Source organism: Pongo pygmaeus, chromosome 16 (assembly GCF_028885625.2).
Source record: "Pongo pygmaeus isolate AG05252 chromosome 16, NHGRI_mPonPyg2-v2.0_pri, whole genome shotgun sequence".
Classification (NCBI taxonomy): Eukaryota; Metazoa; Chordata; class Mammalia; order Primates; family Hominidae; genus Pongo; species Pongo pygmaeus.
In genome coordinates this window covers 65,847,709-65,869,029 of record NC_072389.2, presented here as the reverse complement: position 1 = coordinate 65,869,029, position 21,321 = coordinate 65,847,709, and the positions used below count along the sequence as shown (strand labels likewise).

The 21,321-nt window shown below is 35.9% G+C and overlaps 1 protein-coding gene across 8 annotated transcripts in view; it reads left to right on the top strand.

The window, feature by feature from the left end:
• The window catches only part of ICE2 (interactor of little elongation complex ELL subunit 2), a 56,091-nt gene that overhangs the window by 13,360 nt on the left and 21,410 nt on the right, over positions 1 to 21,321 (top strand). For all 8 annotated transcript variants that reach the window (XR_008494123.2, XM_054451113.2, XM_054451111.2 and 5 more), the window contains 6 exons: positions 9,044 to 9,181; positions 10,403 to 10,519; positions 10,683 to 10,842; positions 12,060 to 12,241; positions 16,026 to 17,019; positions 17,719 to 17,894. Coding sequence is in view for 7 of the 8 variants with exons in the window: in XM_054451113.2 (XP_054307088.1) it covers positions 9,044 to 9,181; positions 10,403 to 10,519; positions 10,683 to 10,842; positions 12,060 to 12,241; positions 16,026 to 17,019; positions 17,719 to 17,894 (1,767 nt within the window). In the remaining variant the exon portion in view is untranslated. The remainder of the gene's footprint in view (positions 1 to 9,043; positions 9,182 to 10,402; positions 10,520 to 10,682; positions 10,843 to 12,059; positions 12,242 to 16,025; positions 17,020 to 17,718; positions 17,895 to 21,321) is intronic.

Genomic DNA, 21,321 nt, shown 5'->3' with positions numbered 1-21,321 from the left:
TGCCATTGCAGTCCAGCCTAGGTGACAGAGCGAGACCCTGTCTCAAAAAAAAAAAAAAAGAATAAATAAAATATACTACTTAATAACTATATATATACACACATATATTTGTAGTAGAGTTTATAAATATCAATCTAAATTTATTTAAGCCTTTAAAGCTTGTCACTGTAAACAATAGTGTTAATATATTTAACACTACTGAACTGTACACTTAAAAAGGGATAAGATGGTAAATTTTACCATAGTTTAAAAAAACAAAACTAGCCACTCGAACGACAGCAGGAGTATTAAACTTTCACTGTTTTTTAAAAAAGGCCGGGCACGGTGGCTCACACCTATTTTTTCAGCACTTTGGGAGGCCGAGGCAGAAGGATTGAGCCCAGTAATTTGAAACTAACCTGGGCAACATAATAAAATCCCATCTATACAAAAAGAATTAGCTGGCATGGTGGCATGTGCCTGTAGTCCTAGTCACAGCTACTTGGGAGGCTTAGGTGGGAAGATCACTTAAGCCCCGGAGGCGGAGGCTGCAGTGAGCCTTGATTGTGCTGCTGCACTCCAGCTTGGATGACAGAACGTGACCCTGTCTCAGAAAAAGGAAGGGAAAAAAAAACACCGTAAGGAAGAATTTTGTTGTTAATATGAACCAGAAGAATGGTTCTTCTAAATAAACGAATTTGATTTTTATTTTCTGTGAACCTAAATATATCCAAAGGGAATGTCATAATTTTCCATGAGGAAAAGGAGCTGGCAGCTATTCTTGTTTTGATAGTGCCTATTGAAAGACCAGAATGATGTTTTTAATACATAAGTCACAGTCCAGGCTGCAGTGCAGTGGCACAATCCTAGCTCACTGCAGCCTTGAATTCCTGGGTTCAAGTGATCCTCCCCACCTCAGCCTCCTGAATAGCAAGGACATGGGCATATGCCACTGCACCTAATTTTTTTTAGATACAGGGCCTCCTATGTTAACCAGGCTAGTCTCAAACTCCTGACCTCAAACAGTCCTCCTGCGTCAGCCTCTCAGAGAGCTGGGATTACAGCCCATCTTTCTTAGGAAGAGTCTTTACAAAGTTCTGCAGTGGCCTGCATGATCTCCCCCCCTCCCTCCTATCCCCCATCCTCACTTTCTACAAATTGCCCTGTCAGTTATTCTGCTCCCACCTGCGGACTGGCCTTTACATTTCTTCAATACTTCAAGCATAGTCCTGCCTTAAGTCCTTTGGCATTTGGGGTTTCTATTTTTCTCTCAATCTGTTCCCCAGATTTCTGCGTGTAGTAGTGTCTTGATTCTTTTAGGTCTCTGTCTGTTCAGATGTCACCTATCAATGAGGATATCCCTGATTACCCTATGGAATGTAGTATGACCCTCACTTTTCCCTTTACCACGTTTTATTTTTGCTTATTGTCCTTTCCCTCACTGTTTTTGTAAAACAGTGCCTTTTTGTAAGTGCTGTTTTGTTCACTCATGGGGTCTTCCAATGACTAGAATAGTGTCTGGCTCGCTCAAGTGCTCAGGTGCTCAATGTAAATATTTTTTAGGTGAATATAAAACTGTACTTTATTAACAAAGTACATTACTTGGTAGCTAATGATAAATGATAAACATTGTCATGTTTTTTTCCATATTGATGTGGCAGCACATTTTCTCTAAGTTGTATTTTACATCCCCATCCCAAAGATTCACTGATATTTTTCTGAGATCTTTTAGTTTTAAAATTTTATGTTGTACAATGTCACGTACATATGGAAAAGTATATAGAACAAAAGAAAAAAATAGATGCAGCTTAACAGATAATTATATAGTAAACATCTACGTAACTCTTATCCAGGTCAAGAAATAAAACAATGCCAGTAATTCAGAAGCCCCCTGTGTGGTCCTCCTGTATAATAAATAACATTCTCCTTACTTGAGTAAATAATCAGCGTCCCAGCTTTGGTGGTGATAAGTTCTGTGCTTTTTGTGTGTGTATGGAGGGTGGTAGTTCTACTTCTCTTTTGCCTGATTTTGTTGGGATTTTTTTTTTCTTTTTTTAAGAGACGGAGCTTCGCTCTTGTCGCCCAGGCTAGGGTGCAATGGCACGATCTCAGCCTACTGCAACCTCTGCCTCCAGGGTTCAAGCTGTTCTGCTTCTGCCTTCCAAGTAGCTGGGATTACAGGCTCCTGCCACCACGCCCAGCTAATTTTTGTGTTTTTAGTAGAAATGGGGTTTCACCGTGTTGGCCAGGCTGGTCTCGAACTCCTGACCTCAGGCGATCTACCTGCCTCGGCCTCCCAAAGTGCTGGTTTACAGGCGTGAGCCACCATGCTTGGCCTTTTTTGACTGATTTTGAATTTTATGTGAGCAGAATCCTTTTGGACCTTCCTTCTTTCATTCAGTATTGTGCTTTTTAGATTCTTAGGTTGTGTGAGTTGTAGTTCATTCATTTTCATTTCTGTCCATTTTTCCATTATATGAATAAACTACAATTTATCCTGTTGATCAGAACTTGGGTTGTTTCCAGTTTGGAGCTTATTCTAAGCAGTACTCTTAAGAAAATTCTCATACATTTCTTTTGGTACACATATGCACACATTTCTGTTGGATATACAGATGCTTCTTGACTCACGATAGAGTTACATCTCAATAAACCTGTAGTGAATTAAAGATGCATACACCTAACCTACCAAATATCATAGTGTATTTTATCCTACTCTAAATATGCTCACAATACTTATATTTACCTACAATTAGACATAATCATCTAACACAAAGCCTATTTTATAATAAAGTATTGAGTGTCTTGTAATTTATTGAATGCTGTATGTTGCGACAAAATTGCAATGGTTTGGCACCATCGTAAAGTTGAAAAATCATTTAGTGGAACCTTCGTAAGTTGGGGACTGTTTGTATACCTAGAAGTGGAATTACTGGGTCATAGAGTATGCGTATCTTCAACTTAAGTAGATTTGCAAGCGTATCTTCAACTTGAGTAGATTTGCAAGTGGTTTTCCAAAGTGGCTATACCAGGTTATATCAATTTACATTCTAACCAGCAGTGTTTAAGAGTTCTGTTGCTCCACATCTCAGACATATATATATATGTATATATAGAGAGAGAGCAAGAGCGAGAGAGAGCGCATGTTTTCATATGCTTCCTGCTCACTTTTTCTTGCAGAATGACTGTTCATTTTTTCTAATTGATATGTAAGATTTCTTTGTATATTCCAAATACAAAAACTTTATGGGCTGTGTATGTTGCAGTTTTTCTTCTTTTTCTGTTTTGAATTTTATCTTTCTCTATTGACAAGTTAAAATTGTATATATTTATTTTGTACTATATGTTTTTAAAATATGTATACATTGTGGAAAGGCCAAACCGGGCTAATTAACATATGTATTACCTCACAAACCTATTTTTTTGTTGTGAGAACACTTAAAATCTACTCTCTTAGCAGTTTTCAAGAACACAATACATTGTAATTAACTATCATCACCATGTTTTATAATTGATCTCTTGAACTTTTTCCTCCTGACTAAAATATTATGTCCTTTAACATTTTCCCCACCACCCCAGCTATTAATGCTCACTGCCTAGATGGATTCATTCACTGTGGTTTGCACAGTTGTAATATTCTGATTGCATCATTTATTCTTTGGAATACTTTTTAAAAGATATGCTTTCCCTTACTTACTATTTGGTTTCCCAGTTCATGTAGCTTACCATGTAGCAGAATAAATAGTAGATTCTTTCCTTTTAAATACCACTTTTAAAAAAATTAGTTCCTTCTTATTCTCCAATGTTGGTGTGTTTTCTTTTTTTAAAATGTTATTATTAAATCATGGAGTTAAATATATATGTGTTTCTGTCCACTACGATTATTATCCTTTGTAAGCCTCAAATAGTATTAACTCACTGAGAGGCTCTTCCTACTGGCTTTTCAGTCAGTCTGGTAGTCTTTGAGGCTCATTTTGTACACTTCCTGCCCTGGCCCTGGAATCAGCCATTTTCAAGAGCCCTTGTTTCTTTTAGTGTGAAATGATATTTCAGGACTACAATCTGGGCACTACGGATGCTCCTGGGTTGATCACTGTTTTGAGAATAATTCAGTGGATAGAACTAGGAAATAGATTTAAAGGAAAAATACCTTATATGTCTCATTTGCTTTATCCCACATTACACTCACAACAGCCTCAAAATAACAGTATTAATACTAGTGATCAATACGATTACTGAAAACAATTGAAATTATTTTTCTTATGCTCTTCTCATTCTCCCCCACATCTTTTAAAAGATTGTACTGTGTTTTTATTGTTAGAGTATCATATAGCCATTAAATACTAAAGCCTCCCTTTTAAATCCACATTTAATTTTTACAACAATTTTATTAAGGTATAATTTACATATAAAAATTACTCATTTTAAGTGCATTTCTTTTGTGAAATGTCTATGGAAGTATTTTGCTGATTTTTTATTTGCTTTTATTTTTATTAAGCCATAAAGTTTCTTTATATAGTCTGAATACAACTCCATTATATATAGTTTTCTTCCAGTTTGTGATGTATTTTTAAATTTTTTAAATAGTGTTTCAAAGAACAGAATTTTAATGGTCTAATTTATCAAAAATTTTTGTGGTTAGTGATTTCATGTGTTCTAGCACAGAAATATTTGCCTATCCCAAGTGATTCTCAGACTGGGGTCAGTTTTACTCCTTCCTGACCCGCCCCCCCACCCCACCCATCCCTAGGACTTTGACGGTGAGACATTTTTGGTTGTTACAACTGGTGGAATGCTACTAGTATCTACTGCGTAGAGGCCAAGGATGCTGCTAAACATACTAAATGCATGTGAGTGACGTCCCCTACAACAAGGAGTTATCCAGCTGGAAGTGTCAGGGGTGCTTGCATTGAGAAACCCTAATCTAAAGGGCTTATAGTTTTAACTTATACGTGAAAATAAGTCTATGTTGATTTCAAGTTAATTTTTGTGTAAGATACAAGGTAAGGATCAAAGTTCATTTTTTTCCGTATGAATATCTAGTTGTTCTAGCATAGTCATTTTCAACTGAGAGTGACTTTGCCTCCTAATGGACATTTGGCAACGTCTAGAGCTTGGTAGGGGTGCTGATGGCATCTAGTGGGTAGAGCCAGAGGTGCTACTAAATATCCTACAGTGTACTGGACAGCCTAACACTACAAAGAATTATGTGGTCCAAAATGTCAGTAATGCCAATGTTGAGAAACTGCTGTAGCACAGAGTTTGGTTGAGAAGGGTATTTTTTCCCTTCCTGAATTACCTCGTCACTGTCACGTGGATCATTTTTTTTTGGAGACGGAGTCTCCCTCTGTCGCACAGGCTGCAGTACAACGGCGTGATCTCTGCTCACTGCAACCTGTCCCTCGTGGGTTCCAGCGACTCTCCTGCCTCGGCCTCCCGAGTAGCTGAGATTACAGGCGCCTGCCACCACACCCAGCTAATTTTTTTGTATTTTTAGTGGAGATGGATTTCACCATGTTGGCCAGGCTGGCCTTGAACTCCTGATCTCAGGTGATCCACCTGCCTCCTTGGCCTCTCAAAGTGCTGGGATTACAGGTGTGAGCCACCGCACCCAGACTGGATCAATTTTTTGACTCTATTTTGGTCCATTAATCTGTATGTCTGTCTTGATGCCAAAACCATATGGTCTTGATAACTGTAGTTTTATAGTCCTGAGATCATGGGTTCTTTACATTCTTATGTAAATTTTGGAATCAGCTTGTCCATTTCTACAAAAATCTAGGTGGGATTAAAACAGTGTTCAGCTAGATTGCTTTCCTTTCTTTTAAAAATAAAATCTGATAATCTCTTAATTAGAAAGTTTAGTGATTTACATCCATTTTGATGATGGTATGTATTGATTTGTTTGTGCTTCTTTTACTTTTTCTGTGCTTTTTTTTTTTTTTTTTTTAACTCCTTTTGAGGGGATTGACATTTTTCCTAGTTTCCCCCTGTCTGTTGGTTTGGAATTTACATGTCTACTTTCTGTTCTCTTAGTGGTTACTCTTGAATTTTTATAGTCAATACTTCCATTATTCAATATCAACTAGCCTCCCAAACAATACAGAAATCATAGAGCATTTAGAATTTCATTACATCTCTCTTGACTTGTATGCTATTTTCGTTGTAATGCTGTTTCTTTTTTAAACCTACCCACATTATTGTTTTATATGGACTATGTTTGTTTTAATTTATCTACAGGTTTTCTAGATTTTGGCCTACCGTTTCTTCTTCTCAAACCTACATTCTAGATTCTTTCATTCTTCTTGAAATCCTGTGTATTCTAGATGTGCCTTTGATGAGGGTCTCTTAATGGTGAACAATCTCCATTTTTGTTTATTTGGAAATATTTTATCTCTCTTGGTCTCATTTTAGTAATATCATTTTATTTCATACACAATTCAAAGTTGGCAGTTACCTTTTTTCCACAACATTTAAAGATACAATCCTACTTTTTCATGTTATTGTTGAAAAATGTATTGTCTAATTGTCATTTCTTTTAGGGCTTCTGTCTTTTCTTACTGTACTTTAATTTTGGTGTTTTAGAGTTTCATAAAAATATGCTTTTTAATAAAATCCTGCTGGCTGATTGTGTTTATTGTGTCTGTGGATTTATAGCCTTCATCAGTTCTGGAGAATTCTCAGCCATTTTCAGTGATTGCTTCTCCTTCATTTTGGTAAAGTATACATAACAAAATTTACCGTTTTCACCATTTAAGTGTACAGTTCAATAACGTTAAATACATTTACATTGTTATGCAAGTATCACTACCATCCATCTCCAGAACTTTTCGTCTTCCCATTAAACAGTAGCTCCCTGTTTCCTCTTCCCCTCAGTTCCTGGCAACCACATTCTGTTTCTGTCTGTATGAGTTTCACTATTCTAGGTTCCCCATATAAGAGGAAACATACAGTATCCATCTTTTTGTGACTGGCTTATTTCACTTAGCATAATGTCCTCAAGATTTGTCCAAGTAGTAGCATGTGTTAGAATTTCTTTCCTTTTTAAGGCTGATTAATATCCCATTGTGTGTGTGTGTGTGTGTGTGTGTGTGTGTGTGTGCGCGCGCGCGTGCACGTGTGTATATTACATTTAGTTTATCTGTTCATCCATTGATAAACACTGGAGTTGCTTCCACCTTTTGGCTGTTATGAATAATGCTGTTATGAACATAAGTGTACATATATCTGTTCAAATCCCTGCTTAAATGTAGAAGTCTTATGTTTGGCTTCCCACTTGATCTTAGAACTGGTTGAAGAATTTGCCCTCAAGCCATCTCACCTTTCATAGATTTTCTTACTGCTCACTGCTCTAGTTTCTCCTCTATGTGTTGATTTATGGTTTTTGCATATTTTCCTTGCTTTTCACCAAGCCCGGAAATATTTTTCCTTTCCAGCCCAAAATAAAATTTAGGGAGCATTTTTTATAATGATAGATTTGTATTGTATAAATGCGTGTGTATTTTGGTGTATTTAATTCTCAAGATATTTTGAGTATTAAACACTAATAGCACTCAGTGGGTGAGTGATGGGGAACAGCCTGAATCTTTTAACCTCCTGTGTTGAGTTAGTTATTTTTCAAAGAAAGATAAATTATTGGTATAAAACATTTTTTTACTACATAAGCTAAATAATGATCCTTTAGTTAATTGAATACCTACCAGTTGTAAAATACTTTCGATAATTGTATAAGGTATCAGAGTATAGGTGTAAAACTGTCTTAGATTTTCCTTTGACTCTCTTGCTGTAGTTACTGAATTAAGTAAATTCAGTTAAAAACACTGTAACATCGACCACAGTTTTACCAGGAATGATGTGCCAATGAATATCTAACAAGAATAGTCTCTATTTCACATAGTTCTTATTTATCGCCTTCCTTTGCATATTCAAATTCTTGTAATAACTACCATAGGAAGGGAATGTTACAAGTGAAAGTTAACTAATAGTACAAATAAGGAGCAAAGATATTTTGCAGATATGAGTTTGCAGTTGACTCAGATTTTTTAAAACTTTTCCATATTAGTCCACATCTGTGTTAGTTACAAATGATACTATGAATTAAATATAAAGATCTTCCATGAAAAGCATAGATGAAGAGAGAAAATGTGAAAGATAGCAGGCAGTAGGGATTAGAAAAGGGGAGAAGGGGTTCTGAAACTATAGATGAAAAGATATACTGGAGTAAAGTTACTGATTTGTAACGTGACACATTTTACAAATATGTGAAGGGAGAGGGGATTTAGATATATATGATAAAGATAATATATAAAGATGTCAAGAGCTTTTGTGACCTAAAATATTTTCTAAGACATTTCAGATAAGGTTCGTTGACAGAAGAAGAAAAAATAAGTATCTTAGAAGATAATGTATGTGTGTGTTTTAATCAAACAACTCTCCCCGCCCCCCAACAGCTGTGCATCTCTGAATTGTTTCTATATTATCAGAAGTGGCACATATTATTCTCACAAAAAGCTGTGAATTTTATTTACTTAGTGATTACATTTCCTGATAAGTCATTAATATTTTGAAAACAGTTTGGAGGAAAGAAAATACTAAGTACTCCATCATTTGGATTAGTTATAACATTTCTCATTGATTTTTTTAGATTATAGATTAGAATGACCTGTAAGATAACTACTTCATTAATTCATTGTGCTTGGGAGTGTTTTTAGAGTATACTACTTAATTTCTAATTATTCATATAACTGCTTTTATTGCAGAAAAGTGTGTTGAAATTTTCATGTGCCTTTAACAGTTTCTTAAATAACATGGAAAATATGTGTCTTCTCTAATTTTAAATTTTAATGAGACTGCTAATTTTAGTATTAAACATCAATATTTTAAGTAACTGGGTTAAAAATATGAAAATAAAGAGTATACAACGTGTGTATTAGTAGTTTGATTAATGAAATCGGGCTAATTTTTGCAATGAGTAATTACATAGTCACATGTAACTAAAAATTTTCTTTTTGCATTATTAGAGAAATACAATACAAATGAATTTTTCTTAATTTCTATTTCTCAGAGAATTTTAAGAGCTTGCATTGAACAAGTGAAAAAGTATTCAGAATTTTATACTCTCCACGAGGTCACCAGCTTAATGGGATTCTTCCCATTCAGAGTAGAGATGGGATTAAAGTTAGAAAAAACTCTTCTTGCATTGGTAAGGCTTATTATCAGAGGATATAAGTTTTTTTTTGTCTGAAATATTGTGTGTGTGTGTGTGTGTGTGTATATATATATATGTTTTTTTGTTGTTGTTGTTGTTTGGAGACAGAGTCTCTCTCTCGTCGCCTGGTGTGTAATGGCATGATCTCGGCTCACTGCACCCTCCACCTCCCAGGTTCAAGTGATTCTCCTGCCTTAGCCTCCCAAGTAGCTGGAATTACAGGCGCCTGCTACCAAGCCTGGCTAATTTTTGTATATTTAGTAGAAATGGGGATTTCACCATGTTGGCCAGGCTGGTCTCGAACTCCTGACCTCAGGTGATCCACCTGCCTCAGCCTCCCAAAGTGCTGGGATTACAGGAGTGAGCCACTGCACCTGGCTCATGTATATTTTATATAGACATTATATTTAAATTTTAAGCAATAATTAGATAACTTTTAAAATATGTAATAGCAATTTGTTTCTCTTTCTTTTTATTCTATGGATACAAATACTTGATGTTTTTAAAAATGTCACTACTTTGTTCCTTGATTTTCTTTTCTTACCACCCATCTGAATGCACCTGAATACAAGCAGAAAGCCCCTTTTCTTAATGGGATTTTATTCACAAACATATTGGAAATAAGTGTGTGGAGAGGATATTTTGGAGTTTCTACCATCCCCTGTTATGATTTGTATCTCCTAAAACAAGAGGATAGACTTTAAAGTGGCAGGAAAAATTCTATGAAACTGGCCTGGTATGATGGCTCACCCCTATAATCCCAGCACTTTGGGAGGCCAAGGCAGGCGGATCACTTGAGGTCAGGAGTTTGAGACCAGCCTGGCCAACATGATGAAACCCCATTTCTACTAAAAATACAAAAATTAGCTGGGCGTGCTGGCACACACCTGTTATCCCAGCTATTCGTGAGGCTGAGGTGAGAGAATTGTTTCAACCCAGGAGGCAGAGGTTACAGTGATCTGAGATCATACAGCTGCACTCCAGCCTGGGCAACAGAGTGAGACTTAGTCTCAAAAAAAAAAAAAAAAAAAAACCACAGGTAGCGATTGTTAAGCAAAAACATGAGTATCTTGGCATAAAGTTTCTAAATCTGATGTTTACTTTTAGTAGAATGATAAAGTTCAAGTTAAGAGTTTCATATGATGAAAGATACTTTTCTTAGAAAAAAATACATTGCGATTTTTGCAATAAAATGATTTTTTTTTTCATATTTAGGGCAGTGTAAAATATGTGAAAACAGTATTTCCCTCAATGCCTATAAAGTTGCAGCTCTCAAAAGACGATATAGCTACCATCGAAACGTCAGAACAAACAGCTGAAGCTATGCATTATGTAAGTACCAAGGCAACATTGGATCTTCCTAAATAATCTTTTATATCTCACAAAATATATCTAACTCGATTGTCCCAAAGTCCCCTTTCTGACTTTTTTTGTTCTTTATTGAAGAAATTTTCAATAAGTATAACCAAGTAACAAATTACTTGTTGTTTTTCAGGATATTAGTAAAGATCCAAATGCAGAGAAGCTTGTTTCCAGATATCACCCTCAGATAGCTCTAACTAGTCAATCATTATTTACCTTATTAAATAATCACGGACCAACGTACAAGGAACAGTGGGAAATTCCAGTGTGTATTCAAGTAATACCTGTTGCAGGTTTGTGATTTGCTATGTCAAATAATGCTCTCAAAAAAGAGAGGTTGGACCGCATGTTCTCACTCATAAATAGGAGTTGAACAATGAGAACACATGGACCCAGAGAGTGAAACAACACACACCGGGGCCTGTCGGGGGGTGAGGGGCAAGGCGAGAGAGAGCATTAGGACAAATACCTAACTCGTGCAGGGCTTAAAACCTAGATGACAGGTTGATAGGTGCAGCAAACCACCATGGCACATGTATAGCTATGTAACAAACCTGCACGTTCTCTACATGTATCCCCGAACTTAAAGTAAAATTTTGAGAAAAGAAAAAAGAGGTTGGAACCATTTCATTTCAGCTGTCTAAATATAGGTGGTCAGTTGTCAGATACCAAAGTACTGATTTAAGGAGAATGTAAGTTTGACACATTCAGTAAAACTTTTTTATGTATAAAGCTAGTATAGGCTCAACACTACTAAATGAATTAATTAGGTCTATAGCACTCGTAGTCATGTTTAAGGGTGAGAGTTAGAGACAAAATGATGGCATAGGGTGGCCAAGAAATACATGAAATAGTCAGGTTCTGTCTTTCACTGAAATGAAAGGAACGTAGTACTTTTAGTAGACAACCTCAAATGGGTGAGTTTTTATGACTTATTTACTTGTTCGTTACTGGAATTTGGAATAACAGTAAGTCTATACATATAAGCAACAGGGTAGTCTTTTGACAATAAAATTAATATTTGCATATTAATTCCTGTATATAAGAAATTATGTCCATACTGTTTTGATATTTAATTTTTTAACTCTTTCAGAATTAATATATGTCACAGCATAAATACAATAAATGAAAGACTATGTCTGTTGAAACAAAACTACAAATTAGAGTTAAATGTAATATATTCTATGTGGTAAATATTTCATCACTTTTTGCAAGTTCCTATAAGAAACTGAGTAATAACTGAACTGACAGTAAGAATATAATAGTAAAAACCAGAAAATCCTTTTTAAACATTGCTAGAAAGACATTTTTCTCCTGCCAGTTGGATTTTCTTGCCCTTAGATTTCTAAAGGACTTTAATATCTGCTAGTCTAAGGGTAGCAAATATATGGGACGTGTGCTGCCATTCTCCTGTGTCTCTTTGTTTGGTGATCCTCATGTCATGCATCCTGTTTTTTAAAAATATATCACGATTAGATACTAATCACCTCTTTTTGGTTTCTGTTTTAAGGTTCAAAACCGGTTAAAGTAATATATATTAATTCACCACTTCCCCAAAAGAAAATGACTATGAGAGAGAGAAATCAAATATTTCATGAAGTTCCATTAAAATTTATGATGTCTAAAAACACATCTGTTCCAGTCTCTGCAGTCTTTATGGACAAACCTGAAGAGTTTATATCTGAAATGGACGTATGTAATGCTTTTTTTTTCCCTTAAGGGGAATGTACTTGTTTATCCTTTTGAAGCATAAAGTTTTATTGCAGATCCCTAAACCTAGTAGTTAAAAATACAGGCTTTAGATTCAAAGTTAAATTGAATTTCGAGTCTAGCTAGACTTAAGGCAACTAACTTAACCTCCCTCAGCCTAAGTTTTCTCTTTTCATACATGAAAGGAAGTAGTACCTACTTGACAAGGTTATTATGAAGGTTAAGTTTGATATTTTATATTAAAGGCTGAGCACGGTTTTTAGTCATGTATGTAGTGAAAACTCCTTGAATGGTAGTGGTTGATATGAGGTTTTGTTTAATTGGTCTCATTCATATTCAAGAGTTTTATTTTTTTGAGATGGAACCTCGCTCTGTCACCCAGGCTGGAGTGCAGTGGTGCGATCTCTGCTCACTGCAACCTCCGCCTCCCGGGTTCAAGCGATGCTCCTGCCTCAGATTCCCGAGTAGCTGTGATTACAGGTGTGCACCACCATACCCAGCTAATTTTTTGTAGTTTTAGTAGAGATGAGATTTTGCCATGTTGGCCTGGCTGGTCTCAAACTCCTGACTTCAGGTGATCCACCCGTCTCAGTCACCCAAAGTGCTGGGATTACAGGCATGAGCCACTGCACCTGACCCATGTCTAAGAGTTTTTAAGTGTGAAAAGGAACAGATGAGCTTAATTTGATTGGTACAGAAAGTATTTTGCCAGATTGTTAATCTTCAGTATACTTAGTAGCTATGTGACGTCGGGCAGATTACGTAATATCTGTGTATCTAGTTTGCTTATCTGTAAAATGGGCATCATGATATTACCTAACTCATAGGATTGGTTAGGTTTAAATGAATTTGTACATATAAAGCATTTAGAGTAACACTTGGCACTCTGTAAATATTAGCTTTTATTATTCTGTATTTTAAAACATTTTTTCCATGATTTTTAAATACATTGTTTATAGAGAACTTGATTCATTCATTCCATAAGTTTTTATTGAGCAGATACTATTCTATGCAGGGAGGAAGCAGCAGTGAATAAAAACAAAACCTGTTTTCCCTCAGACCTTAAATAAGTGGCAGAGGGCCCAGATACAGTAAAAAAGCAGGTAGTGGTAAATGCTATGGAGAAAAATAGAGTACATTAAGGGGAAATAGAGAGATGGGTGGGGAAGGGGTCATTTTATATTCACGATTAAGAAGTCTTTTCTGAGGATAGGAAATATGAACAGAGACTTGAGTAAAATGAGGAAGCAAATAAAATTTTAAAATAAAATATAAAAATGTTTTTCTTGTACTTAAGAGCTTATACAATTTTAAGGATATTGGCCTTTTGGTTTTTATATTTGTTTATGTTTGTCTCTTTGCCATTTGCCTTTTAATATTTTTGTGATACACATGTCATAAAGCATTTTTAACTTATGTTTTCTTCTTACACATTTTACTTTTAAAAATCTGCCTAAAACTTAATATTGAGGTGAATGTCAGGCAGTAACAAGAAGAAACATGAGGTAGGTTAAGAGGGGTGAAAATTGACAGTGGCTTCTTTCAGTAATGGTAGACCAGGTAATTTGGACCCTCCTTTTATTGATGACATCTAAAAAAGCTGGACAAATATTAAAATGTCTTTCTTAGAAGCATCAAAAAGCTAACAAGATAGTGAGGAATTGTAGGGCTGAGATACTGAAGAAGACAGGATTCCCAGAAGGTAAGCCTGTTACTTAGGGTCATTTTTGCCTTGGATTATATTTGCCAGTTCTGAAGAGGCAACTAAGGAAATGAACTGTGCTTTTGGCAGCATCACAGGACTGGGGGGATAAAAGGAAAACTTCAGTTTTCCACCAAGGGCCTGGACCCCAAAGGGGCCGCACCTCAGGAGTCAGGGTGAACCAGAAGTAAATGCGCTTTCTCTGAAATTACAGCCTGAGTTTTCAGGCCCTGAACTTGGAGTAAAATGCTTTTTCTGGATTGTGCAGGTGTCTCCAAACACCTAGCAAAAGTAAGTAAAAATGAGAGGATGATAATGCTTTTTTTGCCTCAAATTATTATACTTCTTAATGTCTATTAGTCTAAATTATGTTGCTAAGTGTTCTGGAGTTATTTTGATTTCTGTAGTCCAACAATTTGGAATGTTTTTAAATTTGCAAGCGCTTCAGTTTATTGTTTGTTTACATTTTTCTTAATGATACCTAATTTTATTTCCTTCTGAACATAGAATAAGACTTTATCAGATTCTGCTTTGGTCTATATTGAGATTTTCTTTGTATATTAATTTATAGTTCATTTTTTGAAATGCCCTTTGGATTCTTGGGAAGGGAAAAAGTATATCTTTGTAGTCTGTTTACATATGTATTTTCAATCTTTCGTATATATTCTCATCGTTTAATATTATTCATACTTTCTGTATTCCTTTTTATTTTTTACTTAGAGACAGTATCTCATTGACCTAGTATAATTGTGTTTCTGTCAAATTTTTCTTTTATTTTTCAATTTGTGGAATAAAAATTTATGACCGCTATCTGTTTATCATGGATTTTCTCTTTTTTCAAACTAGCATTTCTCCCTTTTCTATATAACGCTTTTTGCTTTGAATTCTTCTTTGTCTAACACTTTCATTGCTATTCTTCCTCTTTTTATCTCTTGATGACATCTGTAGTTGTTTTGTTTTTAACCTTTTTGTGTAGGAATGCCTCACGTAAGCAGCATATAGTTTAATTTTACTTTTTTACTAAATTTGGTAGTCTTTTAGTAGGAATTACCATTCACTAGCTACCATTTACTGAGAGGCTACTTATTATGTGACAGGCACTATGCCAAGAGATTTTCTATATATAATTTCTCACTTAATCTTTAGAACAAATCCAAGAAGATACCCCTGCTATACCTGTTTTAGAGATGAGGCCGTTGAGGTTCAGAGAGGTTAAGTAACTTACATGAGTTGATCTTTCTTACTCACTACTGGTGACTGTTAGAACCTTTCTCTTAAATCCTGCACTGTAAGGCTAGTGGATGTACATAACCAGTTACCAAATTTCTATGGTATTTAAAGTGCTCTGTCAGATTGAAGAGAGATCTTCTGGTGCTTGTCTCCTTGTAGAGGGGACTGTGTAGTCCTGAATAAGTTAAAGCTGTGTGTAGTTTTTCCATTACCAAAACAGTACATGAAAAACAACATTTATGACTTCATGTCTCAGAATACAATAAACCACCTTCTGTCAATTTCTGCCTCCTCTTTTATTGCTGAGAGTTGTTTTCCCTGAGTAGTTGTGGAAAGAAAGTCGCTGGTTGATATTAAGGGTGTACCAGAAGCTGGTGACACTTCTCTGGACGCATTAGAAAGCAGCGTCCTCACAGTGGCAGAGGGACTTTCCTCCTGGTCAGCTAAGACCAAGTGTCTCTGCAGGAGTCTATAGAGTAGACATAAATGAAAATCTGCCTCCCGTTTGGCCCTACATTTCTTCTTTGTGGTCTTGTCTATTTTTTGATTCGTTGAAATTCCTCTTGAGATGTGGTAGTTTGTAAATACTCCATTTCTTGTGCTATTATAACTTGGCAAATTTGCCTGTTATCATGAACATTTCAGTGGGAAGATAAGGTTAATAATAGCTGGTAGTAGTTTGTTGTCATCTTAAACAAGAACCTTTTACAACCATTAGACTTTTCTTTCTACTTTAAAAGAGCAGGAAGTATGTATGACAGGGATAGGGACATTAAGAGATAGGTAGGGTGGCTTGAAATTTTTACTAATACTTTACCAACTTATTTACTCAAGATGTCCTGTGAAGTCAACGAGTGCCGAAAAATTGAGAGTCTTGAAAACTTGTATCTGGATTTTGATGATGATGTCACAGAACTTGAAACTTTTGGAGTAACCACCACCAAAGCATCAAAGTCACCAAGTCCAGCAAGTACTTCCACAGTACCTAACATGACAGATGCTCCTACAGCCCCCAAAGCAGGAACTACAACTGTGGCACCAAGTGCACCAGACATTTCTGCTCATTCTAGAAGTTTATCTCAGATTCTGATGGAACAATTGCAAAAGGAGAAACAGCTGGTCACTGGTATGGATGGTGGCCCTGAGGAGTGCAAAAATAAAGATGGTCAGGGATTTGAATCATGTGAAAAGGTATCAAATTCTGAGAAGCCTTTGATACAACATAGTGACTTGAAAACATCTGATGCCTTACAGTTAGAAAATTCTCAGGAAATTGAAACTTCTAATAAAAATGATATGACTATAGATATGGTACATGCTGATGGTGAAAGACCTAATGTTCTGGAAAACCTAGACAACTCAAAGGAAAAGACTGTTGGATCAGAAGCAGCAAAAACTGAAGATACAGTTCTCTGCAGCAGTGATACAGATGAGGAGTGTTTAATCATTGATACAGAGTGTAAAAATAATTGTGATGGAAAGACAGCTGTTGTGGGTTCTAACTTAAGTTCTAGACCAGCTAGTCCAAATTCTTCCTCAGGACAGGCTTCTGTAGGAAACCAGACTAATACTGCTTGTAGTCCTGAAGAGTCATGTGTTTTAAAAAAACCTATCAAACGAGTATATAAAAAATTTGATCCAGTTGGAGAGATTTTAAAAATGCAGGATGAGCTCTTAAAGCCAGTTTCCAGAAAAGTACCCGAATTGCCCTTAATGAATTTAGAAAATTCTAAACAGCCTTCTGTTTCAGAGCAATTGTCTGGTCCTTCAGACTCCTCTAGTTGGCCGAAATCTGGATGGCCTTCTGCATTTCAGAAGCCAAAAGGACGTAAGTAAATATTTACAAAGAGCTTACAGTGTTTTACTTGTTCTTTTTCCTTAGGTTTTTCTCTCTCGTTCCTTTATTTTGTTATAACCTGTTTTGTAATTGTCATATAGTCACTGATATTTCATTTTTTCAATCTATTGATCAGTATTTCAGCTTCCAAAATAATCCTCTCTAGATACGTATACAAAGGCGTATGGGTCTTGCAACTTGTGTTTATCTAGCATGTACAGTGACTGCTAAGCTATAGGTAATGTGATTTGTCAGATTGATGAAGGGTAAGTGCATCCAGAATAATCATAAACATTGATTTAAAATTTATTTATACTTGGTGTTGGACTGCAGTTTTATACTTTTTGGTTTTGTGAAATAAATCTGCTCCTCAGCTCTGCCTAGATTAGGAATAACATTACTTTTTAAACTTTTTATTTTTCTCACATGGTATGCTGTCTCACGAATTTATACTTTGCCTAGAGTTAGTGAAGGTTAAAAGGAGAAGAACCTTAAAGCTAGGATTTCAGCTCTTACTGCAGTTCCAGTAAAAGTAAACAGAAATGGTAATAGTGTGAGGGTCCATTAGGCAGAGAAGTAGAAAATTAAAGATGATAGAAGTTTAAAAATAGTTCATTGAATTGTTGTATCCTTGCTTATGATGGGTAAAGAGCTAATGTATTTTAAAAATGAGAAATACTATTTTTAAAGGATTGCCGTATGAACTTCAGGACTATGTTGAAGATACATCGGAATACCTAGCTCCTCAGGAAGGAAATTTTGTTTATAAGTTATTTAGCCTGCAAGACCTGTTGTTACTCGTACGCTGCAGTGTCCAGAGGATAGAGACAAGACCACGTTCTAAAAAACGGAAGAAAATCAGAAGAGTAAGTTGTTATTTGCGGAGTTAGAATATGATGACATAAATAATCACCAGATACTTAACATGCCATTATTATGAAGTTTAAATTGTTGAGCCCTCATAGTAGTATCTTCAGGTTGAGTTTTGTTTTGTTTTGTTTTGTTTTTTACTAAAATGCTGAGATCGATTTTAATAAGGGAAAGTGTTTGTATATAGTAGCCATAAATGCCAGTAACATTCATGCTTGGAATATACAGATTGAGCAGCCCTAATCCAAAATTCAAAATGCTCTAAAGTTTGAAAGCTTTTGAGCTCCGGCATGGTATCACAAGTGGAAAATTCCACACATGACCTCGTATGATGGGTCACAGTCCAAACTCCAGTCAAAACTTTGTTTCATGTGTAAAAGTATATAAAATATTGTATAAAATTACCCTCAGGCTCTATGTATATGGTGGATATGAAACATAAAAGGGTTTTGTGTTTAGACTTGAGTCCTGTCCCCAAGATATCTCATTATATATATGTAAATATTCAAAAATCTAGAAAAAAATCCAAAATCTGAAACACTTCTGGTCCCAAGCATTTCAGATAAGGGATACTCCACATGTATAAACTTTATAAAAAACTGCATCATCATAGATTACATCTAGATTGGCACATATATACCTGTTTTCTCTGGGAATTTGGATTTCCATTATTACGTGTGAACTCGAGTTCTTTTCACTTTGGGACTCTTGTTGACTTACTTTAGAAGTCCAAGTAGAACTTTTGAAAGATGGCCTTTCACACATATGTAAGGTCTTTTCAGGATTGTTAGAAGACCAAATCTCTTCCTTTCTTTTTCCCCCTGTTGTTTCTTTTGGGTTTGATATAAATATTTTCCTCAGGAAAAAAAATGTATTGCTGCAATTTGAGTAATTCTTTTAATAATTTGAAATTCTCTTTCAGATTAGTTTGCATTTTTTTGTGTGTATGACTACTGAATTCTGGTGAATAAAGGGAATCTTCTATATTATAATTGAGTATGTAATATTAAAGTGTGTTTCCTTTCATTTTTCTTGAGGACTTTTTCTGTTGTGTGTATTTGTCACAGTACACATTTAAAAAAAACAAGTTTTGGTGTCTCTGTCTCTTGTTATCTTACCCACTGCCCAATAGGAATCATCACTGACCACTTTGAATGTCAGTGTGTTTTGAGGTAGGGATCAGGTGAATCCAGACTAGTGATGTTCTACTATTGATCCTTGTGGAGTACTTCCTGACTACTGTATCATATTAGAGAATAACTGGGCCGGGTGTGATGCCTCACGCCTGTAATCCCAGCACTTTGGAAGGCCGAGGTGGGCAGATCACGAGGTTGGGAGATCGAGAGAATCCTGGCTAACATAGTGAAACCCCCTCTCTACTAAGAATACAAAAAATTAGCCGGGCGTGGTGGCAGGCGCCTGTAGTCCCAGCTACTCGGGAGGCTGAGGCTGGAGAATGGCGTGAACCTGGGAGGCGGAGCTTGCAGTGAGCCGAGATTGCACCACTGCACTCACTCCAGCCTGGGCAACAGAGTGAGACTCTATCTCAAAAAAAATTTAAAAAGTGCCAACTTTTCCACACTGCTAATAACAGCAGCATGAGGGTTTGACTACTATGATAAACTCTAAGGCCAACCCATCCAGATCCAGGATGTACGCTTTGTCCACCCAAATCCAGTGGACTTGGTGGAACTTGTGCTTGATAATGTTTTTATCTTTTTTTAAATAGAAGGAAGATTATAAATTCATAAATTATTAAACTTCTAATTCACATAATTTAGTTTTTATCATTGATTCAAACTTGAAATTTTAGAAACCAAATGGTTTTAATTGAAAACTGTTTGGTTTTAGTGCTCTTTACAAGAGAAACTCAAGGAATGACAAAATTCTATAGGTTTGATAGTCTCCTAGATAAATGCTATAACATCCTGTGAATTAAAAGATTTGACTTTATTTGCTAATTTTTCCTGCCTCATCTGTGTTAACTGATAAACTTAATAACCATAAGCTTGAACATCTTGAATACATATAGTATCAGTCCTATAGATTGTATTTTCAAGGTTTTATTTCTTTAATTCTTGCTATCTCTCTGATTTATTTTGAGGCTAACCTCATTTCTTTAACTTCCTACTCTGTGAACCCATACCACTTTGTATTTCTTTTTCAGCTTACAGCACTTAGAAATTGTTGATGGCCGGTATCTCTTAAGTAAGAATAGCCTAGGGAAATTTTGGATACCAGTTTAATTCTTGAACAAGACAGCTTGGTAAGGACATTGTAATTCACTTGACTAAGGTGAAATTTGTGAATTTCAAGACATAACCTTATAGGAGAAAATTAATTCTTCGTCAAAATATGTCAAAATAGTCACACCCTAAAGACTGTCTAAATAGAAGCCTTATATTTCTGATTGTGTCAAACTCAGAATAAAATTTTAAAATTTTCAGTGAATGCTTACATTGTCCCCGTTATTATATGTAGTAGTTTATGGTTTAAATCTCTTAGCAAAATGTATGCCCCTTGGAATTATGTCCTATTCATCTCTGTTTCTCCAAAATATTTTATCCTATGGAAATTCAGTAAATAGGCACCGAGTAAATGAGGAAAATGGCGAGGGGGTGGTATTGTTGAGTAAGGGAACTTTAGGAAGGTTGAGGCAACAGTTTGAAAATGTGGTAAGTGGTACTATTTAAACTAATTCAGTAAAAGTACATCCCCCATTAGTATTTCCTACCTAAAAACCAACTTGCTTAGATAGAGCTTTGAAATACTTAGTAGTGCCTTCAACCTCTGCTGTCCAAGAACCTCATCTCTTCTTTATTTTTCCTCAGTTCTTCAATTATTTTAGTTGTCATTTTAGTTTCCAGTATCATTTATGTTTCCTTACCAAAACTCTGCTTAATAAGAGTTGCACTTTAAAGGAGAACCTAAAACATCAGCCAGTCTCAAGTGATGGGATAATATAAAGAGGCTAGGCCAGAGACGGTGGCCCAACTCTTTTGGAGGCCGAGGCAGGTAGATCACCTGAGCTCAGGAGTTCGAGACCAGCCTGGCCCACGTGGCGAAACCCCATCTCTACTAAAAAAATACAAAACTTAGCTAGGCCTGGTGGTGCACCTATAAAACCGGCTGCTTGGGAGGCTGAGGCAGGAGAATCGCTTGAACCCAGGAGACGGAAGTTGCGGTGAGCTGAGATTGCGTCATTGCACTCCAGCCTAGACAACAAGAGTGAAACTCCATCTCAAAAAAACAATAATAATAAAGAGGCTAATTTGGACCACACGATATAAAACAGAATTTACTGAGTTTAATACATGATTATGAAATCCATACCCAGGAACTTTGGATGATTTCATAATATCTATTACTATCTGTCTCAGTGAACCAAGTAAGTATCCTAAGTGCTTTATGTGAAAAATTGGA